At 41.3% G+C, this 27,372-nt stretch overlaps 1 protein-coding gene across 14 annotated transcripts in view; it reads right to left on the bottom strand.

Moving 5' to 3' along the window:
- Window positions 1–2,204: 2,204 nt before the first annotated feature.
- PRRC2C (proline rich coiled-coil 2C) overlaps window positions 2,205–27,372 on the bottom strand; it is a 79,086-nt gene continuing 53,918 nt past the window's right edge. For 6 of the 14 annotated variants that reach the window (XM_067300672.1, XM_067300683.1, XM_067300673.1 and 3 more), the window contains 12 exons: window positions 26,651–26,740; window positions 20,494–20,707; window positions 19,310–19,513; window positions 18,474–18,595; window positions 17,735–17,871; window positions 15,250–15,484; window positions 14,685–14,807; window positions 13,033–13,251; window positions 11,163–11,266; window positions 8,232–8,358; window positions 6,980–7,216; window positions 2,823–4,719 (listed from right to left, as the gene is read on the bottom strand). In XM_067300672.1, coding sequence (XP_067156773.1) covers window positions 4,459–4,719; window positions 6,980–7,216; window positions 8,232–8,358; window positions 11,163–11,266; window positions 13,033–13,251; window positions 14,685–14,807; window positions 15,250–15,484; window positions 17,735–17,871; window positions 18,474–18,595; window positions 19,310–19,513; window positions 20,494–20,707; window positions 26,651–26,740 — 2,073 coding nt within the window. In that variant the 3' untranslated portion in view covers window positions 2,823–4,458. Of the gene's footprint in view, window positions 2,647–2,822; window positions 4,720–6,979; window positions 7,217–8,231; window positions 8,359–11,162; window positions 11,267–13,032; window positions 13,252–14,684; window positions 14,808–15,249; window positions 15,485–17,734; window positions 17,872–18,473; window positions 18,596–19,309; window positions 19,514–20,493; window positions 20,708–26,650; window positions 26,741–27,372 lie in introns of those variants that run through there. The other 8 variants (XM_067300679.1, XM_067300684.1, XM_067300685.1 and 5 more) reach the window with 6 other exon arrangements.

Raw genomic sequence — 27,372 nt, 5'->3', positions numbered from 1 at the left:
CCCTCTGTCCTGTTCCAAAAACCCATGGCTGGGACTGCTGCCTTGCCCTAGATCAGATGAACGATCAACCCTGGTCCCCAATCCGAGATGCGCGGGCAAAGCTGGGCTGAGCAGGGCTTGCTGCAAAGCACCTCTGAGCCACGCTGGCCCCAGCCCTGGGAGAGACCTGGGAGGGGGCAGATAACAGGGGTCATGCCTGCCACAGAGAACTGGAAAACAAAGTTCCTCACCCCAAACAGATGGGGGTCAAGGGCAGGTGCCCACCTCCAGCTGGAGAAGACCTCCTTTGCCCCCCAGCCCCCAGGAGGTGGAGGTCTGGCCCCATCCCTTATGCTCCCATCTCCTCCCCAGCCGCAGCGGCGCGACGTGGGACAGCGGTAAGACAGGGATGGCTTCTTCAGAAATCATCGCAGGAACACCAGCACTAAGGGCACTTTAAGTTGAGACACTAAGCCCATACAGACCCAGCACCAGTAATTTACGTCATCCCCTTCTCTGCCAGGTCCTGGGTCTTCTCAGCCTGGGAAGTCCATCATTTAATTGACTAAGAAAATAAGTGAAGACCAGCCAATGTACATACGATTTCCAGAAAGCTGGGCTTGAGCCGAACCCTTCTAAATACACAGATTTACTTAACAGGCTTTTCAAAAGAAGCCCAAAAGAGAATCCCTCCCCTCCCACACCCCAGTGGGCAGAAAGCATGGCGCTGAGCAGGGTTGCTGGATCTGGCCCGTCACATTAATTCCACTTCTGCTCTCGCCTGTGGTCTTTTCACAGACTGAACTTTACAACAAAATTAGAGAATTCCCAAAAGTAGTTCGCTAATTTATGGGACATTCTCAACACAATTATTTGTGATGACTAGACAGTCCCAGAAAACAGCTTACATGGCAAATCCCACCCAAAGAAAAAAAGCAAGATGCAGCCTTGCTGTAAATGGCCAAGAGCAAGTTATCTGGTTAAATGTTACAAAAATATTGAACAAACTGGGGTCAGCTTTGACTGAATGCTTAACCTGGCCTTAAAAGCCACTGGGGTGGTTCAAGGCTATTTGAGAGGCATACATCAAAATGGCTTTATTCAGATGCACTACATCCCCAAACATTTGCTTTTGATCAAGTTTTTGCAGAAATATCCTTGTTTTGCTCAACACAAGCAGTAGCCAAAAGCTCAGCACATTCCCACTGCTGATATTTGGGAAACCCATCTGACTTTTCTAGTGGCTTTATTACAGAACTTAAAAGAAATCATTTCAGCAACATTCTTTTTAATTACAGAAGAGTCCAGTGAATGATTTCGGATTTTTAGGGGTCTTTCCAAAACAAACCAGGCAGAAGATAGCCTCAAATAAGGAAGCATCAGCATAAAGCCACATAACCAGAAAGAGCTCAAGTCATGAAAACATTCTGATTGAGTACACCATAATAGCACCCTATTTTTAATACACAACTCATTTACCATTAAAAGCATCTTTTCTAGCACATTATAGATCAAACCAATGTCTAGAAGTTTACTCAGTTCTCACAACTTCTTCCTCCTTTCCAAGTGTTAACTGTACTTGTAGTGCTCCTGTAGAAAAGGCTTCACTTCAGCTGTGATGTTACCTACTCAGAGTTAACTTCTGCTCCATTTTCAGCATCTTTGTCAAATTCATATTGTTACAATCCTGCTAGAAACCCACGAAAAGAACCACTAAAAGCATCAGCAAGACAACTCTAACTCCTCCAGTGTCCCCAAATCACTGCTTTCAGTCCAGGCAAAGCACTGGCAAATGTTTGCTTTGCCACTGCCATACAGCTGTCTGCAATGCATCTGAATAAAGGTAAATCTGCACTGCTACCACCAGCTGTTGTGGAGATATCCCAGCATAAGTTTCTTACTTTCATTTATTTGCATTCTTTGGAAATATGCCACCCAGCAACTTTTCTCAGGGCAGGATTTATTTCTCAGCATTTAAAGACCAGAAAGAGAAAAAGGTTTCTGGTCCTTGTTGTGAATCAAGAGTACCCTCTGGTGGCCAGCTGAAGAGCACAAACCTTTAACTGATCATGCCTTCCCTGGTCATCTCACCTAAGCCCCACCAGAGTGCCATGTGGAAACAAGGATGACTTCACCTGGGCAACTGAGACCACTGGGATGTTCAACCCTTTATTACACCCAGTGACTAAGGGTGTTCCAGAAAAAAAAACAGTAATTGTGTGATTTGAATCTTTTATTGTTGCAAGTGTTTGTTACTTGGCCAGTTTGTTTAATTTTGGCCCTGCGTCAGTGAATCAGGAACGGAGCAACCGAAGGGTCTTGAGCGCAAAGGGCAGCAGGAGGAGGAAGGCATGCTTCCCCGGGAGCATCGGTGTCATGGCTCACTCCTGCTTCCCCCGGCAGGAAACGACCACCTCTTGCTTTTAACAGCCCCTCGCTGGGTGGGGGCCTGAACAGCCAGCGTTTGTACTCACTCGCAGGCTAAAATCAGGGTAACCAGCTTGGTTCATCCACGTCTCCTCCGATGAGCTGATCTTCTCCAGGAAACAAAACACAACTCTAACACCAAGCAGGTTGCCAACATGCCAGAAAAACGATAATGTCTCGCAGTGCAACTGGCCGGCTCCTTCCAGAGCTAGATGGAAGCCATGTCCCATGGGACCTTCACTGGAGAATGAGATCAAGAGCAGTAAGTGCAAGGAAAAACAAAAATAAGCCGCTTCACAAACTCTTTTTCTTTACAAGTCTGTTTTCCCAAGTTGTACTTTTCACTTGGCACATGATATTCAGGTGATCTGCTTGCATCCTGTAGCATTTAGCTAATCATGAGATTACCAGGCTACTTTATTTAGAGAATACTTTATTAGTTTCTGTAATCAAACCCATGTAAATAAGACCTTACATATTTAATACAGTGCGTTACCCCTGTACAAATGGAAAAAAATTAAGTTTAACATTTCTAGACCAATATGGCTGTTAATTTCTGTACAATGCCAACTCACACTACAAGTGGGATACTTTTTTCCAAAGTTGACATCACAGCTAAAGTTTCCAAAAATTCAAATTATATATATATTTATATAAAAAGATAACCAATAGCGATTCACTAGGCATCAATAGCAGCAACAGCCGTTCCAGCTTCTGCAGTCATTTGAACAAAATTATACACATTAGACTTTCAATTCACTCTTCCTTCCAAAAATGTAAGAAAAAAAAAGAAAAAAAAGAAAAAAGAAAAAAGTCCCAGAAAAAAACAGCAAATTCTGCTACTGATGTGGTACCTGGTGCTTTTTATTAGCTTTTCAATCATTGTCTGGAAAAAAAACCTCTAGAATAACATTATTAAAAACAGCTCCAGTATAGCACAGTCACTACTACATATCATAAGCAGGTACAGGATATCTTACATTCACAGAAGTATCATACAGTACTGTCCTACAGCTATAATACTAGAGGATACAATTAAAAAGGCATTATTTGACTTGATTCTACTTTCCAGCACACTGTGGGCCAGGAGGTGGTGCGACGCAGCTCTGATATAAAGAATGCACCTTTTAGATAAAATTCTCTTTAATCTGATGTGGTTTCTTGTATTCTAGTGGCACGGTTCTAAGTGCTCGTTGCTCTATACAGACATAAGCTGGAAACCGTTTAAAGATCACTCGCTTCATATAAAGATAGCTGGACAGAGGTGAACAGAACAAATTGGACTATTGATGCGTTTAACCTTTCAACTCTAGAGGTGAACAACTGAGGGGGGAGTGGATGTAAAAAAACACAGGTGGCCAAATAGCATTTTCATATTGTGATCTAAATACAGTATATTATCATCCAAGAAGCAGCAGCCAGCAAGCACTGCCTTCAGAGGGAAATTCAACGACATCAAGGTTACTCTGTGTTATATTAGGTTAGATGTCATGTGGTAGAGGCAATTTTGCCAACTATATGAATTCCCCTGTTTATTACAAGACAGCAGCTTCTTAAATCACTAAAAACTTAACACACATTACCTGACCCAGCACTGTCTTCAGATCTGCATATTCTCATACACATGGGTTTATAAAAAGATAAATAGCAGCTGAAGAACAGAGCCTGAATAAAGAGAATTCATCTTGTCAGCCAGGAACATGCCTCCCCAACCACCTTCTTCCCCGCTGTGCTATTTCTCAATTTTCAATTTGGGTAGCATACAGGTGTGTAAGCCAATACATGCACACACATGTGTACACACATGTGCACACACACTACCAAAAGCAGCTCTCATGCTGTCAGAGAAGATACAAGCCCAAAGAGCCTAGAAGCTCAGCTGGATATGCAACAGTTTACATCCGTAACTGCTGACAGCTTCTACGCCCCTGGACGCTGTTTAGAGCCCTGCAGGGAGAGAAGACTGTTCTCTTATCCTTTGGGCTACAGGTTCACGCTGCTGTCATCTCACCCGCCCTCCCCTCTTCCCCCACCTCCAAGGAAACACAGCCTCTAAGATTTTGTTTCTTCTGTTTTGATTGCCTGAGGTTTGATTGGTCCAGTTCTAACAGGTTTTGTTGCTGCAGCAGGTGCAGGGGCTGGTTTTTCCTCTGTTTTGTCCTGGCAGACTCCTGAGGAGTCAGCAATTGCCTCGGAGGGTTTGCTCCCGTTCTCATCCACTTTCTGCGCTTTGCCTCCTAGCGGTTTGCTCTGCTGCTGCTGCTCAGAAAAGAATCTCTGGGTGGACTGAAGTACCTCTGCTCTCTGCTTTGCCTTAAGAAAGGGAGAAAATATATTTACTGAAGAGAGGGTACAGGAATAAAAGCGACTTCACAAGAGTAATTCCTAAATGAGAGGGAAAGGGCTGACCGCAGTGACCAGACCTTCCTAGAAAAGCAGTGTTTCCAGTTGCTTCCCACATGTCACCACATCTGGGCACTTGGCTCAAAAGTAGTAGTTTAACGCCATGCCTAGGCTTCCCTTGCTCTTTATAATCTTCGCTTCAGAAGAGGATCAAGGATAGTTTCGAGCTGCATATAACATCTTTTTATGCTGTGTACGTCCGCAAACTATTCTTACAGATTTTAAAAATATGAACCCTGCCCACAGTAGGTTCAAAGTGAGTCCACAGTAAGGGGGAGATGTGAGCAGGCTGCACACCTCTGAGCGCTACCTGAGCCCTGACACCACCCCAGCTGCGCCGGCACTGCCAGCGTGAGGGCCGTGCTACAGCATGGCCGTTGTCAGCATTTCTGCTGCCCTGGGGTCTGGACTTCTGGAGCACAGGGGGCTGTATGAGAAGAGCAAAACCTAGTCTAAGCACTCAAGTTGCTCCCTGTTGCTCTGGACACAGGTTTCAGACTGCAATGCCAATGCAGCTGAATCTGATTCAAGGCTGTGCTATGTAGCTGAAGCCTTATCTGCTCCGCATTCAAAGCGGACACTGTTCACGGAAGCAGAAACTACTGCCTGGCTTGCTTCAAAGCCCTCTTCTGCATCCTGCTAGTAACCTTGACTTGTGCCTGTGAAATTCAACCCTTGCGGTAACATGTGGATATTACTTTTTTCTTTTGGACCTTTCCTTTGTCAAAGCACTGTGCAGACCAGGCACTCCAGACCAAGCACCTGGCTTTCCTGTCCAGATTCAGGCAAAACATTAAGTGCTGCTTTAAGAGTCCAATCTTCCGGAAGGAGCACTATCAGGCCCAATGCTGGCAAATGCCTTTTTTAAAATCAAAAAGGATGTTATGCATACAAACTAGGCCTCCATGTACCTCTCCGTAAATATTTTATCCATTTTACAAAAAATGGGAACAAACAGCAGAAGTTTGGCACAAGAGCTCTTGGCTTCAATACTGTGTAGTAGCTCCAAGTAACTCAACCAGCAACAGCAACCCCCACACCCCTGTAAACTCTGATGTGCAGGACTGCAAAAACAGTCTGAGTTTACTGTAGTCACATGGACACCTGAAATCCTTTGTGTGGATTTCAGACAGCCCCAGAGGTTAAGGCTAAAAAGCTGGATGATTTGATTACAAGGAACAAGGATGACAGAATAACTTACATTCTTCTGAACAGCATTTGCAGGGAGATTCAGAAAACCAGGACTGCGTGTTTCTATTTACTATGACTGGCTAGATTCAGTTGATAATACAGACTCAAGATGACACTATGCACCACCTGCTCAGGGCTACAGCTAGCATAAACTGGTGGTAGGAAACTAAACGGACCACATATCTAGAATTTAAGGGGGTAACCAATTCTTCTGTAACCATACATGTTTATCACCAGGAAAAACATACTCTTACTTTTACATCACAACACATGCTTTATGGCAAGAGACAGTAGATGAAGCAGCTCCTTAGTACAGTTGTATCCATACAAGCAGCTTATTCTGCAGAAAACAGGCAGATGAGCTGTACAATGTGTCCCCACACAGACTCCCCATACTGCAGTCGCTGCCTTGGTAAGAACTTGCCTCATCCTGAAGGGTCCCGAAGTGCTTTAACAAGTTACACGACTGACATCAACTACTGAAATGCAGCCAACTCTTCTGTAGAATATACCATGTTATAGCAAGCTAGCGGAGTACCACCACAGGCATTTCAGACTACTGGGAAGTGAATTGTCAGAGTAACAAAGGAGGGAGGCTGGCTCGAATGTGCGGGTTTGTACTGCTGCTCAGAGTTGGGGGAAGGAGGTGTGAAACGACAGCTAACGCTCAGGTTCATACACTCCATCTCTCCTCCAAAGATTCAGGCTCTTGAAACCCAGCTGTCAAGGCTGCCTTCAACAGCAGTGACTGCTTCACAACCATGGACCATAAGATCACTTAAAGGAAGCTCCCTACCAATTTTTTAGTCCCAAGTTCTTAAGAGATAGGGCTTAGAGAAGATCTGTGTTGAGCTGTTAAAGGCCCAGCTACAGGTTTTGGGTGCAGAGGCATTTTAAGACATGATTTGTAGACACATTCTTGCCCTACAAGCTGTTGAGACTGAACTGGTGTTAACAGCACAGCTGTTCAAGTACTAACCTTCATGTCTTGTTCAGCATTCATCGCAGCCTGGGCCTGATTGCCTCTGACTCCAGATACTGATCCACAAGGACCCCTGGCCACATGCAGTAAACGAGGGTGGCTCATAAGGCCTGTGGTCATCTGAGGCGGCATCTGACTATGCAGTACTATTGGCAGCCTCTGAACAGGCGCTGGGAAGGTGTTAGTATATGGGGCTCTTACCAATGAAGGGATCAGGTTAGGCTGAGAGAGGATCTAAGTGGGGGAAAAACAACAAAAAGAGACATTTAGCAATAAGAAAACTGCCAACTAGATTGCACGTTGGCATTATCTTAAAGTGGGGAAAAATGGCCTGCTCTGCTATCAAATTGTTGTCAAGAAAATAGTCTTTTATGTTTTGGGAGAGGCCATACTTGAATTCCAGGAAAAAAACCCAGCCCTGTAGTGCTGCTGTGCCTAAAAGTAGTACAGACAACTTAAAAACAAGAAGTGGCAAGGGAAGAGACCCATGCAATGTAGTGGAGGAGTCACTAGTGTTAGGTAGGTTAGGTAGCTTCTGCTAGTTGCAATCAAAAAAAAAAGTGTGCGTGTGTGTGCGCACGCGCGTGCAGTCACTCTAAACCTTAAATCCCACATTTTTATATAGAGGCTACATTTCCCTAACAGCCTTACTACAGTCACTTATAACAGGAAAGCACCACCCTGAAATGCTAGAAACAAGTCAAATCCTTCGCAATCAGTGCTGGAGCAGCAGGCTGGGCTGTATGACCTTCAGAGATCCGTCCAAGCTAAACTACTCTACAAAGACTTCAGAGCTGAATCTCAGGCAAATGACTACACATCTGCTTTATGTTTGAACATTTAAAATATGCACTGGGACCCTTCTGAGATATTAAGCTTCTCCCCCTCCCCAACTAAATGACTTATTTATGCAGGAATGAGGTGCATTACAGCTGTGTGGGGAAACCAGCAGAACTGTCTGTTCTGCATCATTCACAACTAGTGTTAAATTACTCTGGTGCACAGAACTGTCAAAATTAAACACCACAAAATATGTGCTACTAGTTAGCTGGATAAGAGCTTTTTTCTTTTTCTTTCTTTTTTTTTTTTTTGCCTTACTCTTGAAATCAGTGGTTTCACACACATCATTTTCTTTAAGGATTGCATTTTTTATCTCCCCATAATCAAATATGCAGAACCACAGATAAGTTGCAAAGTCACCAGGTTATAAACAAAAAGATTTGTTTGTAGGAAGCCACCAGTTGCCTACCTGGGGTGCAAACTGTGCAGGAAACGGCTGCGTCATTCTCACCGCGGCAGCTGCTGACTGAAACTGCTTCTGGTAGACAATGCTGTTCATTTTATTGGACTGATTGTTAGGACTTGTAGAACTGGCCCTAAAGGAAAAAAACCACATCAGTTAGAATCAGCACGCTGCTCTCATTCAAAGGATGCTTCTGCCATTAGTTACAACTTAACCAGAAATTCAACACTGAGCTAAAAAACCTCTCTAGAGAGAAACCAACATCAGATACATCAGAACATCATCCATCTTCTGGATCTACTGTTGGCATCAAAGGCAAACAAACCCAGAACTTAGTAATACAAAGAGAAAAAATATCAGAAATATTTATGATACGGAAAGATTAGAGGGTAAAGTCTGCACAGAAAAGATTTTTCCAAAAAGCATTCATAATACGAACCTTGATCTTAAAAGCGTGTTCCCCCTCCCATCCCTGCCATTTGCTGTTAGGTCCTACTCCTTTACAGGGTTTGCAGCATCGTGCCAAGGTCTGAGCTCGTCACAACAGGCACACGCGGCAGAAGCTGCAACGTGCAGCTGCTTCCATGGACCTGTTTTCAAGTGTTCCAGAACACATTGGAGCAGCTTTCCAGAATCACAGAAAACTCTCCCCCTATTTTATTTAGCTAAGAATATGTCCCTCCATTATAAGTTGAGACGTGCTGAATCACTGAAATAAATGAAGTCTCAAAGATGATTTGTGGGGAGGGCACGAAACAGCCCTCACAGAAAAAGGAAACTAAACAGTTTTCTCCTTTGAGAAATAGAGTTTGATTTGCCTTAGTTCTTATGCAGTGAGTGTACGTGATACACTTACTTAGCATAAAACTGCAGAAATGGCAAGCAACTTAACTAAACTCTGTTTGTTTATGCAAACTATTACTATTTTAATGCACATCCCTGAAAAGCTCAGCAAAGCTGGAGATGCACACACTTGACTTTCCCTTCCTTCTGGAAGTTTTGCCTGCATCAAGACTTCCAAAGGCTTCCCTGCATGTTCTGCCTGTTTCAGACCTGCAGAACGTGCCACAGGAAACCCGGCAATTTTACAAACATACAGGCAATAAAAATATGCTATAAACAACTTATTTAATGTAAGGCCATTTCTTACAGAAAAAAACTAAAAGCCACAGTAGGCATTTATAACTCTCCCTCCCTGTCCAAGGCCAGAAAGGCTAATTCTACAAACAAGCAATTTAACAGCTATACTAATTTAAGATGTAGTGAAATTAAGTAATCTAAGCTGCAATGTTAAATTGCAAGGACAGAGACCATGCAAGGATTCAAGCAGGCAAGGATTCAAGTAATAAAAGAAAGCAGCTCATTTCCACTTGCTAAACTTAAGCTATTAAAGGTATGTAATTTATGCAAGTTTTGGCTCAACATCTCTACAAACCATTGCAGGCAAAGTATTCGGGGATGTCAGAAAAGGTTTTTTTTTTTTTAAACTCCAAACAATTTAATATTAAAAGCATAGTAGGACTAGCTAGCTCTCTATCAGAGCTGGAACAAAGGTTTCAGCCTTAAATTTATTCACTGACCTAGGTTTCAGGACCAGTGGCATTAGGCAATAAAAAGAAAACATCAGGAACCAAAATAAATGGATTTCCAATACACAGACCATATTCATATGAAGATGTAAACCAATTCATAAAGGGGACTGAAGTTGCCCCCACCAGTGCATGGAGGTTAACAACAGCAAAGCAAAACAGTACATGCAGAAAAAGTCTCATTATAATGAAGTTCTAGAAAATGCCTAGCATAGATGCAGGTAGGCCCACCCTGATCAAAAATGGGTCTCAGCCGTAACTGCAACCCTTAGAAACAGTGAAAACTGCAGAGCTTTCTAGGTCTACTTCCACATTTGCCACTTGAAGGTCTGCAAAGGTTGATGCCTCTGTTTCTGAGAACACTTGCTTCTTCTTTCAAGTACACTCTGGCTAATCTAGAAAGAGATTTAGATAAGCTCCACTAACTAAAAGGCCCCCAAGATTTACAAGAGCCATCTTCCTCCTCAGCAGTAATGGCAAAGCAAAGCCAATCACTGTCATCCTCATCTCCTGGATGCCAAAAGAACCCAAAATCTTATTTTTGAAGTCTGCTTTTTCATGTAAGTTTTGTATGACTTACAGTAAGTCCTTTCCTCCTGCTACTCTTGAAGTCTGTTCTGATAAAACCTATTTAGTTTAACATTTCTTCAATGCAAGTATTCAGTCAGCCAGCAACAAAATCTCGAAGAATCCTCTAACTTTTCAGGCCCCTCTAATATGCATTGACAGTTAGTAACTCCCAGTTTTAATTTCCTTCAGCCCACTATTTAACCCACAAGTACCCCAGTGGGTGCATCATGAAATATATTGTGCTTAACAGCAAAATTACCAAAATTAACAACTCACCAATTAACCAAGTAAACCTGCAAGCAATTTACTAATTTCACTTTTGAGAAGCTTGTAGATCATGCACTGAATATTAGTTCTCCGGAGTTGTTGCCACAACTACTGCTCTCTGATGCGTAAAGCTTTAGGTGCTTTTAGTTTGAGTACTGACAGTTAAGACTACCTTCATGAAAAAGGAACAGTCTACACAGTTTCACCCCTAAGCACACACTTCCTGCCACTTTTGTGTTCTCCTGGTACAATCCAGGTCATTTTTAGAAGAATTGGTCAATTCCATTTAATTCAAAGATTATCATTTTATTTCAGAGCTATATGCTTTTGGTTAAGTGTAGCAGAACCGATGATCTACTGGAACACTGCTTTTGAGCTAAGGTTAAGCTTAAGGTATTTACATTAGCTGTCCCTCACCTCATACCTTTCAGAATAATTGGCTGATCATGCCTGATTAGTTACAACACTTAAGATCTGATTTCAAGGAATTTTGAGCTTAAAAGACTCTTACCGGAAGGGACTGGAAGTTGGAGTAGTACTTCTACCAGTAACTGGCGGTGTTCCAGGTTTAACATCAATGCCACTTCCAAAGGCCTTCAGGTCCATTTCTGATATCTGAAAAACACAGCAATTGGCAGGTTATTTCTATCAGAGTGAAGAAAAGTTACATTTACTAGGTAACCTGTACTGTTAGGTTACCTCTGATTTTTCTCAATGAATAAAGGTCACTTAAAGCAAGCAGAGGTGAAAGCTAGATTGCAAAACTGCTGCTTATAATTAGGACAACCCAGCAGCATGCACACTTGCATACAAGTTTCCTGCACTCTGGCACTTACTTCCAGTTATAGTACTGGATTTCTAACTTTAATCCCCCTTTTATTATTCAGGAAGATCATGACTCATTCCAAGTTTTTGGCCCAAAAAAAAGTGTTCCAGGGTAACATTTCCAATTAGACAGCTCTAATTAAACAAAAGCGCACAGCAAAAATGGAGCTGTCACTCATCTCCAGGCTCTAAATGGAGCAATGAATCTTTCATGTTCTCTTACAGGTACAGTCAACAGTTCAACTTAGAGTTGACAAAAACGCACAGCACAGTATAAATTAGGTCACAGGGACAATATCTTTCCATACACAGCCATGAAGCATAAGAGCAACAACAGATCAGTTAAAAGTGAGTTGCTGTTTTAAGCTGACTATCCTTAGCAGAAACACGATAGAATCCTTAAACACAGGGAAGCAAAACCACCCTCAAGGGAAAAACCCACCATTAGGACTCGCATCTTCCTCATTTCTTTTTGAGGTGACTGATCAAAAAGGCCATTTGCCAATGACAATGGTAGCAAGAAACATGCTGCTGATGGGAGGACAGGCTCATAAAAGTTAAGGGTGAAAACCCTTTAGCCAGACCTTTCTAAACTAGCAGACTACATGGGGCAAAAAATTGCTGTATACTTTGTTTGGTAGGTGACAGGATGAAATTGTTGCACTAAGCTTACCAATAAGCTTTAATCTAGAATTCTGGCTGCCATTACTGTCCAAGACATCAAATTAGTTCTCTTAAAGACTTTTATCACACCTGTAAGCCATTGGGAGAGTAGGGTCATTTTATGCTCAAGAGCCCCCTAAAATTTAGGCCACAAGCTGTAAGGATTTCGGGTGCAGCTCCAGAGCTAATTACTCCCTGCTCCAGGGAAAGACCTTGGCATGCTTGATAGAAAGCTTAACTGCGCTCATGACCAGTATTATTGACATTGCTTTTCTGAAGGTATGCTGCAAGTATGCCGTGCTGAACGCTATCCTAAAATACCAAGTTCCCGTAAATCTGTGATTCCATCTAAGATAAGAGACCTTTGTGATTGGAAGCCAGCTTCACACATCCCCTCATTAGCAATTACCACAGCAGCTCTACATCATAAAGGAGAGGATTCCTTCACAGTTACTCCGACATGAGACCAGAAACATCAACAGTGACAAACATGTGCACAACCAGAATCAGAAACCTGCCCTGATAGTCTAATGCTGTTTGTCTGCTGCTCTAACAATGGCTCCTGTACTATTTTCTGCATGGCTTCCTATGTGAAATACCCTACTAATTCTGGTCTACCAAGTCACTATCAAACTAAATATGGCCTACAGTGCAAAGGGGCTAGTAGCAAAGTACCCATAAACTAAACTCAGCTAAACCTTCACAAAGTGTACAAACCTAGTCACTCAGGGACTGAGCTTCACTGGCTCTTCTACCTTCCTCTCCCTCCCTTTTAAGGTCAAGGCAGGTTTTTAGATGCAGGAGTCAGCACGGCTTGCTGTACTGCTGCTCTAAAACAACAGAGCCAATGCTTCATATGAATTTTTGTAATATAGATTTATGCATATTGTTACCTTCCCAGTTGCAGCAATCATGCTGTGTTGAGTTCCTGCTGGGATTAATCCTCTGAAAGGCTGGGTTACTTGTGCAGGTCTACTTAGATTTTGAGCCTGCGCTTGTGGTGGTGTGTGCTGTAGTGGTGGTTGTAAAGACTGGGGTAGGGCAATAAGTGGCTGGGCTGTGGATCCAAAGTTGGGCAAAGAAAGTTGTGATCCTGGTAAAGGTACAGTCACCTGGAAAAAAAAAAAGGTACAGAATCACCAGCAACATATACACAAGGGTGATTATTTAACTTTCTCTACTAGCTCTACGATAACAGCTATATTCAGGGCTTAATGAGTCCATACATTTGCCCACAGAGATGCAAGCAAATGATAACTGAATTCATTGTTCAGTAAGTCTTTATAATCAGTTCTAATAGCATTTGGTCTTTGCTTTTCAGAAACAAAGTTACATACTAGCCAACTGCAACATCATCCAACATGACTTCAAGTTAGAAGTAAATTTAACTCAATTCAGGAAATAAAAGCAGAGTAAGATAGCCTTTAAAACAAACACACACACACACACACACCACAAACTCAAATAATTGCAGTCATCATAATGGCACTGCTTGGGATGAAAATGAGATTTTACTTTCCAGGAGTGCCAACAGCCAGCGTTTCTAGGCTTAAACAGAACTGGCGGACTGTCCCTTGATTGCATTAACAGGGAATGCTGTGGGCTGAGAACACTGCAGAATGGTAGTGATAAAGAGGTGAAAATACCATAGCAGTGACCTGATCTGCTGGAGTTTCTGCATTTCCTAGTCTGACCACCAATTCAAAACCTTCAAAATTATATTCTGAGGGTGACTAGATGATGCGATATTCTCCAGATATGAAAGACTAAACCAAAGCTCTGCTCTTAAGCATAGAAGTATAGAGACAGACAAGCCTGAACACATTAAACTAGCCCTTCTACAGGGGCCTGAAAACTTTTAGGCCCAGTTTTCAACGTGAAACTCAGTTTTTAAGACTCTTTTCCAGATTCCTGTCTTGACCACTATTCATATCTATGAAGTAGTCTATTACAATAAAACAGCCCATTTTAAACATTTAACAAGCTACTTAAAAAAAAAAAAACCAACCCAACCAACCAACGAAACCCCATGAAATTTGAACCAGAAGATGGAAGCCAGTACAAAGCATGCTGCAAATACGCCAGAATGCTTGCACGTAGCAAACTGGGTTCTTTTTGATCTCACAGACACGTTTGGCAGCTCTGAGGTTTCACCTCAACAGGACTTGGTGTTTACAATTAGGCTGCATTAAGCATCTGGAGTTTGCCTGGCTCCCTCCCCCCATCACTAACTGACACCTGCTCCCATAAAGGCAGCGTATGCCTGATCCAATTAGCAACATTACTGTGTCGACTAAATCTTTACCCATCACTAGAAAGTGAATTATTTAAGAAAAGTTTGCCAGACAGCAACTGCCATGAACTTGTAGACCATTCAATGTTTCAGTAACAGTTTCAGTGCTGCTGCAGTAGCTTTCTTTACAATCAATCTTCAGTTCCTGCATTTTAGAAGAATTAAAGATTGTCTCAACTCCCTACACCAAACTATAAAAAACATCAACAACAACAACATGCTTTTAAGAAGAATACAATTTAGGAAATTTACCATGCCATAGTTTACCTGCTGGAGAGCACTGGGAGACTGTGCAGTGTTATAGAAATTGCTCTGGCCAGGCTGTTGAACTTGCCCAGAATACAGATTTGAAGCCTGGGTAAGCGTAGCTCTGGCCTAGGAAGTGAGAAAGACACCATTACATTAAGAATAATAATAAGAATAGTTCTGAGACAGCATGGCACATGAGGCTGTATTTCAATCAGTACAGTAAAAAAAAGTAGCACAGAAATCTGAAAACCTGAAGGTTTCAGCTCTCATTTACAAGTGGTAGAACATCCCTTTATTACCTAAGGTAACAGAAATCAAACTAGTGATAAATGCACAAGGATTCCTGTAAAATAGTTGGGGGAACAATCCTCAATCCAGAGATTATTCTAATGCATATGTATGAAATTAAAAAAACATTCTGTCCGAAGTATCTCAAGTTCCCTGCCATCTTGACTATCATGTAATATTACAGAAGTGGACTTATCTTAAGCTAAACAATACTTGATTTATTATTGCATTATCTGTATCAAACCATTGCAGAAGTTTTGCAATTCAGAATATCTCCTACCTGGAGAATGTGTGTATCAATAAGCTGAGAGCCTCCCAGTCCTGAAGCTTGACTAAGCTGATGTTCATATAAGATAGGAATAGGTTGTGTATTAGAAGTCTGTTGAAATGCTAGGCTTGACTGTGCCTTAGCAAGCTCCTGGTGCTGCACAGCTGGGAAGTTGTGTAAGGCCGTACCAGACAGAACTACTGGCGATGGCTGAGACAAACCACTTTGCATAAAAGCTTGCTGGGATCTGCAAGAGATTGATGCATATTTATAAAAATGTACACAGAGCTCAACAATGAGTCACCAGAAATTATGAATGCAGTTATATTCTTTAAACAGAACTAGAACTCTTACCTCTACTGGCCAGAATTTCATCGGAAAAGGCTAGAATTTTCCATTTACTCTGCATGCAGCAAAATAACAGGTGCTACTAAAGCCTATGAGAATAATGACTAGGCTTTTTATTTAAATAATAAAGTACACAAAGCTATTTAGATGTGCACGTTAAGTAATTTTTGCATGGTTCTAACTGAATTATAACATATGGAAACTTCCAGTTAGTTTTTACGCTATAGGGTAGGATAGAGTGGAAGTATCACACGTGAATAGTCCCACTTAATCACGGAGTAAACTGCTTTGTACTCTTAACTTCAAAGATTTCCGTATTCCGACCTATAATACTTGCAGGTTAAATCACTGGATGCTAAAATTTGTAGTTTTAAAATTAATGTCTTGGCTTCAAAATCAGACCACTGATAGACACCAAAACCTCCAGCTTTAACTAGATATTCAACTGCCATATCAGCGGCATGGGGAAGTTCAGTTTAAAAAAACAAAGACCAAAACCAGTACAGTAAAGTATTATAAAAGAGGTTGTTTTAGTCCACCAGAAAATATTTATCCAAACATTTGCATTAAGAGTCAGTTGAATGGCCACTTTCTGACTGGAAAAAAAATCAAAGCAGAGTTTTAAAATATCTGAGCTGAAGAGCTTTGAGAAGGCAGAGCAGAGCATTTTTGATGTAAACACATTTTTTATCAAATACTTGGTTGATATGTACAAGCGTAACTCTGGTTCTGTTAATCTGTTCTGCATAGAGGCCACGTGCTTGTCTGACAGAACACTTCGTCTAACTCCATTCTGTACCTTCTTAAATTACCTTTCTAAAAGGTACAATTTTGTACTTTCTTAAATTCTTAAAAGTTAAATTGTAATGTAACTTTTCCAGGATGTATGTAGAGAACTGTCTTTACTGTAGAAAATGAAATCGTAAGTAATATTTTCACATTTTTTTTTTAAATTTAATTTAAACCAGTAACTTCTACATCTCAAAGCTTATCCTCCTCTGCATCTTTTAAGATGTAGGAAAGGTATTCATACTCTTAAATAGCACAACCCAAATAATACTGGGTTTGCTCATCAAATAAATGCTTCTGGCTGATCTGATAATCTGGACCACATGCCAGAGTGATTGTATATCTGTAACTAGCCAACTGTTTGCTGCAGAATTTGTCAGCTATGGAACAAGAGGCAACACATGCTCCAATATAAAGCCAGCCACGCACAAAGTTAACCCATTCAAACATTTCTAAACAACAGTTAATCAGTCAAATTATGGTAGCACCACACAAAAAGCATTATGGCTACATAATGCGCATGGATCTGATGAACTGTAAAGCCAGATATGCAGAACACTCCACTTCACCTGGAGAAACTTATTCATCCAATACAAGAGGCACTTAGCAGGGCGCTCAGGACAGAGGCGAACTGACTTCTGGGTTAAGAGATTCAGGAAACTCACATAGCCAATTAAACCTTCTCTGCTAAGACCACCTTGTGTGGCTTCAGCCTTCTACATTGCAACAGCAAGTTTTCCTATAGCACATGCAAGAGCCTGTATAGAAACTGCATCTGCAAAGAAACTTTCACATCTCAGCAAAACCAACCAAACTGTTTGTCAGAGTCGGCTATTATCTTTTCTAGCAAACAAAAAGCATTTATTTTAAATGTGCCATGCTATCCCCTATTCATCTGAAACAGAATTTCTACCACCACATCTTACCTATGCAGTTCAAGCTAGGATTTTAAAATGTTAGGAGACTCCACTGTTGGTTTGAGCAGAAAATAATGAACATAAAATACTGAATTATATGGGAGACAGACAGCTCCTCCCATTTTCTTAGTACAATAGATTGATGTTATTTTCAGCTTTTAGAGGCCTGTTTCCTAAAGATACAAATACTGTGTTCGCCTACCCTCAATAACTTTTCAGGCTGTAATTTCACAACTACAACTGCATATAAAGACTAGCCAGACTATCAGCATACAGAGAGAGCTCAGCCAGCCCCTTTCTAAACACACAAATAGATGACAGAGAGATCTCAGGAAAGACAGGAAGATGAGGTTGCTACTGAATACAGAACACAAGTCTGTAGGGAAGCAGGTTCTGTAAATTCTGCCACTCAAAAAGCAAGCAAATCCACATATGCTACTTACCTATATGGTTGTAAGGAGGAGTTGAACAACTCTTGGGCTTGTGAAACAGCTGGTGCTGCTCCTAAACTCAGCTGAGCTTGATGCTGTCCTTGCAGAGGTGCATAGATGGGGATGGGGATCTGCTGAACTGAAGCAGGCTATATAAAGAAGAAAACATTAGCTATCCAAGGACTAAGAACAAAAGTCATAGCTATTCAAATTTGTTAAAGAAAAAGTTACATGCACCAAATGCACACCAGGTTTTGTTGTACACATAACAAAAAATACAAACAAGGTCAAATCCCAAGGCTACATGGACAGCTGATACTGCTCCTGTTGAGAAAGTTACTTACAAGCTGTGTATTTTTACACCTCCTCTGCAATTCAACAGCAGAAACTGGATTAACCATTTAGATTTGTGTACAAACAACTGCACAAGATTGCATACAACTTCATGTATTTGTACTACAAAAACTGAATAAGCCTTCAGCAGCATGGCTGTATGTATACTTTATGTGAATACGTCCTTCTACATAAAATGTATTTGTGAGGGAAAGCTTTTTCTCTTAACTTTTATGACAGATGCTTGTGTTTACAGGAACAGCAGACAAGCACTGCCTGCATGCATCAGAATGAAATAGCAAGGATGAGCACAACATTTTTGCAGAGTCCTTAGTCCCACCCTCCCCTGACCCCACTAGCTCATCAGTAGAGCTTTAAAGACAACATGGTAGAATGGAAAAAAGAAATCTCTAAATACCTGAGAAAGCCCTGGTTGAAAGCCTTGCTGTTGTGCCAAAGAAGGCGGTGCCAAGCGTGCATGCTGAGTGTTGAATAGGTGACTTGTATCCATATAAAATGCTGGGATTTGAGCTGCAGTACCTCAGAAAGAACAATTCAATTAGTACCTGACTGCCAGGCATCATCCTGCTAGACAGCTTTTCATCAAGAGTTAGAGATACAGCCCCTGTTGGTACTTCTCAGTGTGACTGCTACCAGATAGACCAGGAAATGAAACAGAGAACTGAAGAGCAAGGTGCCTAATCAGCCTTGGTGTCTTTTCCAATTCACTCCCAGAATCTCTCAATCTTGCATATCCGTTTTCAGTCCCATTCAATTCTTAGATGTTTGAGGGGATGGATGAAGCAACAGATTCTGGCCAAAACAGGGGTTTGGGTGAAGGAAAGGAAAGAACATGCTATACCGTCATGTAATTTAAACAAATTTACGGATGGTTTTCTTTAAATGAAAATGTCATGATTATAAACTATTGAAGCTCTTTGAGAAATAAGCCAAGACTGAAGTCATTCTTCGTCTTAAATAGGAATTTAAAGTTCTGTATCCAAAAGACAGTATAGCAAAAAATACAACCTTATTTTGTTTCAGTAAACAGCTGACAGTATAGCACTACCTTCACACTTACTGAGAGAACCTCACATATTTAGCGTAAGACCCAACTAGTGAATATCCGCTTGCAAAATGCTCTCCATCATTTTGTTTTTGCTGCAGATAAAACCAGAACTGAATTAAATTCCCCAACTTCAGATCTCTAAGGAAAGTACAGAGACATGGCTTCTCAGCCACAAATACTATTACCTGCTGCAGACTGAGACACGTAGACCTGGGGACTTTGCTGTTGCTGGGCAATGAGGGATGGCATGCAGCTCAGCTGGGAAAAGTGGCCAGCAGAAGCAAGGCTGCTTGTTTGCAACTGCTGTGGTTTCACTTTACATATATTAGGTGGGTCTGAGGTGCTTGTAGTCTTCGTACTCAGTGAAGAGGTTGTGTATGTTCCAGCTCCTAAAAGGAAAACAGCAAGCCGTATATCATAAAACAACTGAAGATATTCCAAAGCTTCAGCTTCTAGTGGTCAGTTCTGGAACAGCTATGCAAGCACATTCATCACTGGCAAAGGATACTGAATCCTATTGCAGCTGTTCCCATTGCTGTAAGATGAACAGGGAAGACAACTCAAGTTCAGCACAGGAAGTGCTGCAACCCTAACATTTCTGAAGTACAAAAAAAAATTTTCTGAGTATAAAATTTGAGTATAAAAAACCAGAATTAGACACGTTGGTTAGTTATCCAACAAATCACCACACTGCATGGTAGTTGTGCTTCTTATGGGTCAACCTGGCTATACCAAAGGCAGGCCTTTGTCAAGCACTTCAGCTGGGATTTGGTCACACATTCTAATATTCCAAGGTGTGAAGATGTAATGAGATATAACATCTTCTGTTTGCTTCAAAGAACCATGGTAGAAACCAGCATTGCTTGTGAGGAGCACCTGGACATTTGTTCTGCATGGTATCAGCTGTTGAAGTCCTGACTCCCAAAGCTAGAGCACAAATGAAAATAAGACCACAGCTGACTGGATGAAGTGACAGAAATTTGAAGCCATCTGCTGGAAGTGAATAGCTGTCAGAGCTACCAGCTTCTCCAAAGTCTACTTGTTTGCCTTCATTCAGCCAAACGAGGTGAAACCAATGAGGCAGCCAACAGGAGAAGGCTACCTCCTCCTTCAAAGTCTACACAAGTAGCATAGGCAGAGAGATGTCTTCTCAATATCCCTTTCAGCTGACTGTCAAGTAAACAGAGGAAGTATCTCCTTGCTAAGTAAGAGGATTTGGGAAGCCACTGTTCAGATCTGACATTTTATACTTGCACAAAATATGTGTTAGCTTTGCATTAAACATACTTCCAAAGGGAATCTGATCTCTTGAAAAACTTAACCAAGGAACAATATAATAGGACACTAAACCAATCTTGACATCCAGTACCTGATAGTGAAGTCGTTGGTGTAACTGAGGCCACAGGAATAGGAGGCATTGATGCACTAGAGAAAGAGCTGTAAGTACCACTGCTTGGCCCAGTGCTGCTGCTGCTACTGCTGCTGCTGTTGCCACCAGCAATGGGAGATGCTGCTGAGGTCACTGGTGAACTCTTCTCCCCCATGTTTGGGGAATTCTCCCATGCTTTGCGGGCAGACTCCATCTATTTAAAAGAAAACACATTTCCTTATCTATTAGGAAGTTTCAACTAGTCAGTCTTCCTATTTTAACAATTCTTTTTAGTTGAAAAGGCAATTCAGGCTTCATGCGAGCCTCTTTAGTCACCAAAATCGTGCAACTCTTCATGCAAAAAAGCATACAGCCTGATGTTGGAGCTTCTTATCTATTCCAACTGCACACGTGCATAGTTCATCATCTTGACATTCAGTACTCAAAAGAGAATTTGCTCACACTAACTTGGCTAGGTTTTGTTTGACATGGAGAGCAAAAGGCATGGGGCAAAAGAAAGGTAAAAGAACCTTCTAAATATTTCCATGAAGTCCTTTACTGCAAAGTTATTAAGCCATTTAAATGAAGTAACACCTTACTTTCTTGGTAAATCATTGTTTTTGAGTGACCACAGAAAGTATCTAAAGCACACTTCAGTGAGCACCAGAGTAGGTCAAGTTCAATTTCCAAAGTGATTGCCATTCAAGAAGCGATCATGAGCTGACATGGCTTGTGCATACTGCTTTATATTAATGCTAAAGACACTCCATGCTCCTCTATCTCTATAATGAGTTTAAATCTTGCACAGCAAGAAAAACTTCAATTAAAGATTTTTATACACAGTTCTCTGTTCCACCAATAGAGGGAAGAATTATTGTTTTACTGCAGCCAGTACCAATCTGATTACTGCTATAATAGACTTGTAATGCCAGATCTTTGAATTGAGACACTGTTGAGGGGCTACTGAAAAGAAAATATTAATGTTCAAACTACACTCACTAATTTAAGTGCTCAAACATGAAACATGGACTTCTCTACAACCCTCAGCTATCCCCATTTCCAATGGAAAGATTTTGCTAGCAGAGTTGGATGCTGTAAGGTGAAACCTTTCCTCTGGCAGACGTAAACCTCTGAAGGCCAGGTACTGTCTTTAACAGTATTTGTAGAGGCAAGTATATTTTTACCAACAAATTTGACCTAATTGCCAGGATCAAGAGTGCCCTAACTGTGACTTGTAGTCTCTGTAAGGCACACTTTAAAACACTGTTTTATGCAAGTTGAGCACAGTCTAGACAGACCAAAGCAGGTTATTCGTTCTTGACGCTTCAGAATTGAAAAAAGGCAAAGCACTATACAAAAAAGTGGGCAACAGACAAACCAATACATGTTTCTGCTTTAGTGGAGAGTAGCTAAAGCTCTGTACTCCTCAAGAGAATAAAGGGGAAGGGGAAAGGTGTAACTTAGTTACAGATTAAATCAGTTTGAGATAAAGCATCCAGCTATTTCCCTTTTCAAGACCACCCTCCCTAGCAATCATGCACTCGTGCTCAGTTTCCCCTCCACAATGTTTTGCTCTGAATTGGTTCCAATTCTTGTAGATAGGGCAAACTTCAAGATTTATTATCAATCTACTGGAAAGGATTGTGCTTAAGGTGGACTACAACTAAGACCACAAGCTCCTTTCTGAACACCACTGGCTTCTGATGAGACATGTAACAACTTTGCACTGCTCTGGGTTTAAAAGAAAGTGAAGTACCTGTAAACATCTGAATGGAGAAAGTACAGAAGATTCTGCCATATTCACTGAGTTTCATAATGCCCTGGAGAAGCTAAAGTCTACATAGTGAATTTTGTCTTTCAAACCTAAACACTACCAAGATTCCAGGTCATCCCATATCTGTACAGTTTGCTATGAAGGGCACGTAACAGAGTCCTGAGCTTTCTAATAGCTTTGCTCCTTAAAAATCTCCGATTTCTTAAACCTGGAAAAGGGATGCAAGAGACAATCTAGGAGTGGCCATGCGGCACCTCCTACATGCCAGATACCAAGGAGTAAGAAGCTCTCAAGTTAAGTGAAGCTGGGGAAGGTGGTGTGATTTTGCTGCTCTTCTAGTTACAGGAAGAGGACAGCATGGGGTGGAGATTCTTCCAGGCTTCTCTTCACTGCCGACCCACTGGGGCCTTCAGGCTGCATTAATGGTCCAGTTCTTATTATGCAAAAGTTGACTGGAGACAAATACCCACGTAAATATCCTCAAGTAAGCTGAAGTTTAATTAAGTGATTGGAAAAGAGTCAAAAGGTGTCAGAATCCTTTCCAAATTATTCAAGGTGTCTACACAGGAATTTTAGATGGAACTTTGGAACACAGAAACGGGCCAGGAAGTTCAGTTTAAGATTGATTTCGACTTTTTTGCCCAGCTCCTTAGCTAGCAATAGCCCAGCCAGCTAAGTCCTTAGAGGGCATCAGCCTTAGTAAAGGGCTCTTTAGAGAAGTCACTGCAAGGAAAACAGATGTCTGAACAAGCCTTCCAAGCTGACCACCTTACACACTGGCAGAACGATGGTGAGCAGTGAAGGCAGTTGTAGCCTATAACTCTGCCGATAATCCTTCCAAGTCTCTTCACAGACAGTTTTCTGTGACAGGGGATGGACGAAAGGAAACGGGAGGGTTATTCCTTTCTGGAAGCACAGCCTGGAAATTTGAGCAGGATGAGAGAAAGAGCAGCTCTCCTCTGAATGCCTGTTGTGATAGTCTCAGTGTGGGCTTCAAAACAAGCATGCTGCTATATATTTGCCAAAAGGAGGCAGAGTTCCAATGGCTGGAGTAGAGAACACCATCAAGATAAAGCTGTTTCCAAACACCCTTCTATTCAGATTGTGATCACAATACTTCAAGGTAGCCTCAAAACGTGGATCTTTGACATACTTTGTTATCACATATCCAAGATCTATCATCCGCTGAGAAACTAATCAAATCTCTGACACCAAAACCGCAGAACAAGAAATTGCAGGATGAAATACACAAATGAACACCACAGTCTGCTCTGTAACTCAGCAGCGTCACATTCTTTAGAGTATCATGCTGTAGTAATATTCCTACCTGTATTATGTGTTAATCGGATATCCAGCTATTAAACAAAGACTGCTATTCCAGAAAAACGCTTTCAGATGCCAGAAAGTCAGATTACAGATAAACATATTACACAAGAAGGCAACAGAAAATCAGTTATTTTGTTAAATTATTTGACCCTCTCCAGCCCTCTCCCCATTCTGCTGGCCCAAATGTCTACTGTTTTAAAGTGGTGTTACATTCTTTCAGGGAAAAAAAAAAGTGTTAACAAAAGAAAAGCAAAAGGTTCAACAAGAGATCATTAATAACTACAGTCCACAGAGAACACGAGCAAGCAACTGTCAAACCATGCCAGCGAGACAAAAGTCTCACTGGGATTGACAAGTAAGTTTCTCCAAAGTCTGTTAGTTGTGCATCCAAACCCTGGTTTCAGTCCCAGCTCCCCCCCATCCCCTTTAGTGAAACCGAGTTCAAACATCATTCTTCCTTAATACTAGAAGCAGCAGCAATGTTTCTATTAATTCAGTCACCATCGCAAAGCAGATTGAGGACACTGAAATAGACCAAAAACTTCTAAAGATACAGTAGCCAAGAGACCAACTCTATGTTAGTGAGTTATACAATGCACACAATCCAAACACCCATCAAAATGGGTAAATGCCATTCAAAATAGTCTACACACTTGCTCTACACTGAATAACAGGAAACAGAACACTTACAAAGCCCGTTCTGACTAGCCATTAAAACTACTCCTCAAAAACCAACACACCACCTATCTTTCATTGTCTAAAACTTTAGTCATCCAACTAAAAATCACATATCACTGCATCAAAAACTCACAGCTAAGAAATTCAAGTCTGGTTTACTAAGCAGATCTTTACAGCCTTTAACACCAACATAAGCAACTTTATGCCACACACTCAGAAACAAACAAAAAAATCAGTCAAACTGATGGTTTGTCATGAACACTATGGTATGATGTTACAAGGCTAGGATTTTTTTCAGGGTAGTGGGAGCCAAGATTGGTTGATGCCAGGTGTTAATGCAAAATGGGGTTAGAAATTTGTAATTTAAATGCATCCTCTGATACAGTCTTTTGTTTCAGCCATCCGTTTATATGCAAAAGCAGTTCAGCAGAGGAAACAAAGGAAGGCTCTAAAAAAAGGTTTCACCAGCAAGTTCTCCATTAACTTTTTCCCCTGCATGCAAGAAAACGACCCTTAGAGGGATGTGGTACATACCTTGAGGGTGAGGTCGACGGTAGCGGGAGAAACTGGAGTTAGGCTGGAGCTCTGTTGTAGAGTCTCCCTCCTAGGGAGGGGAAGGGTGTGGGGCAGGGGCACCTGAAAGGCAGGCAACACACATCACATTCTAACTATGTCTACTACAAAAGCCCCAGAAAAGCAAAGCTCAAGCGGTATTAAATGAGCTATAATTTCTTCAAGGCTTGAGCATTTGGCAGGGAGATTTTGATAAAATAAGATGAAAATTTGGTAGGTGGGGAAAGGCCATTCAGCAGGTGCTGAGATGCTTCTAAACCCTCTTTAAAAGAGGCTGAAGACTAATGTTCCAAAGTGTCAATGTCTTCTGTACAAGCAAACACCATTTTTTACTTTGGGATTTACTTTAAAATACCATTTTAGTTTACTGATATACAAAAATTCTTCTCAAGCCAAGTTCAGTCCTTTTGTACCAATAGAGTACATGGGGTTTGGTGACCTCTCGAGCTCCGAGATGCAGTTTCTGAAAAGAGGAAGCTGTAATCTTTCAAAGTCACAGGACCATGAAACCAAAATGAATTTGCCAACTGACAACTGAATTAAGTGATTTTCTCTTTCAATTAAGATGAAAGATGCCAAACTTAGAAAAATAAACTTGACAAAATGCTACTGCTATCTTTGCCCAAGCAAACACTAATGACGGATTCTCCTAGAAATTCTAATGAAACGTATCAGAGAACACTGCAGTGGACAGCCTGCTGCTTCTGACCATTTCTTTCTCACTTCAAGTGCAAAGTTAATGGAGTCCCACAGGATGAGATAAAGCTAATCCAAAAGATGCAGATACTGAAGCTTTGAAGCAGGTCACAGCACAGATCCTTTGTGGCTAGAAGCCCCTATCCTGTGCTGCAAATCCAACTCCAGCATGCCACAAGGGAGCATACATTAAGATCATTAACACCAAAGAATTCAGTCTTTCAGACTGACCACAACAGCACAAAACACAACCCCATCAGAAAATCCAGCTGAACAATAGGGTCCACCAACATTGCTTCAAAACTGCATTGAAGAATGCTACAATAAGCTGAAATGTATTTCTTACATTGAATCCACAAGACCTTTCCATAAAAATTTGAGACCCTACTGCATGATTCTTTCCTCCCCTGTCAACAAGCCGCTGAACTCTGAAAGCTAATTATATTTCCACTACTCAAACAACAAAAATCACAAGATCCAAGTTCCCAACCTGATATCCCAGCAAGCTCAGTACAGACTTGCCTCTGCTACCAGTTGCAACCCAGCTGGTCCTCTCAGTCACCACAACACACACACAGAGCCAGGATCATTCTCTGTGGGGCCTGCAAACATCAAATCTTGAACAAAGCTGAACAATTGACATCTTGCTGTCTGCTTTCAAAAAACATCGAGCTGCTCCCTTTACATGCAATTGCTGTGATTTCAGGATATAGTTCAGAACTGCTTTGTTTTTAAAAGCCTTTCTTCAAACTCACTTACAGACCTTTGCTATTGGCATCAGGTTCAAGTCCCGACTGCTGACTGCTGAGAGCACATTCTCTTATTATGGCTATTTTTGCTCTTTAGAATTGCCCCTAGAAACATTTTTTCCACTTCTTATGCTCCTTAGCTCATCATGGTTTTTTTAAAGACAAAATATCTGAAGAGTTCAGGAACAAATACTAACTGAACCAACTGTCCTTCAGAGCAAGATTACTGGATAATGCACAGCTAATTAACACAAAGGAAACCCTACTGACTTGTCTGCTGAAGACAGTATTTTGTGGTCTAAAGAAGTGTGAAAATATTTTCTTGTCTTCAAAGTCAAGATGATCACTGCAATAGACTTACGTTCGTCACCAAAGTCTCCTCCATTTTTGTACTGCTAGTAGCCACTGTGTTAGGATGAGAAGAAGGTGTGGTGTAGTCTGTTACAGACTCCTGTGAAGAAAAATAATGCCATTAAAATATCTCCCTTATCTAAATTAGATTTCAAGTTTCTTGGGTGGAAGTCAGCCTTTCTACAGGAGTTCACCAAGCAACAGAAGGTCAGAATTTCATCCCAAAGCTTTCTTCCTCAGAGGCCACGTCCAGCAATCTTTGCTGCTGAATAGCTGTTGAGGCCAGAAGAACCTGAGATATTAGTTTGCCTCATGGCCTCACAACATATGCCTGGAAGGCGTTTTATTTAAAATACATTATCTTCATTAATTATTATCTTCTTAAAATACATTATCTACATTATCTTTAAAGTAAGAACAGAGTGATGTAATGCCTGGGCACTAGACACTGAATTGTGGTGGCGTAAGCAATTATTTGTCACCCAAGATGCTCTGGCTACCTGTAGGCAATTTTAGCCTACTTTGTTTAAAAAGCAAAACACATTAGTTAAAAGCTTTTTATAATTTTAAATAAACTCAGAAATCTCTTGGGTAAACCTTTGACACATAAGGCCCTTCAGATTAAAAAAAGAAGGGAGGGATGGAAGCCATATGACTGAATGATTTTCTCTTGTTTATCCTCCTCCTCTGGAAGTCAAGAGACACTTTCTCTGGATGGTAGAGTCGGCCTCC

Source organism: Apteryx mantelli, chromosome 8 (genome assembly GCF_036417845.1).
Source record: "Apteryx mantelli isolate bAptMan1 chromosome 8, bAptMan1.hap1, whole genome shotgun sequence".
NCBI classification, from domain to species: domain Eukaryota; kingdom Metazoa; phylum Chordata; class Aves; order Apterygiformes; family Apterygidae; genus Apteryx; species Apteryx mantelli.
The sequence above is the reverse complement of the archived record's forward strand: the minus strand, read 5'-3'. Positions and strand labels throughout refer to the sequence as shown.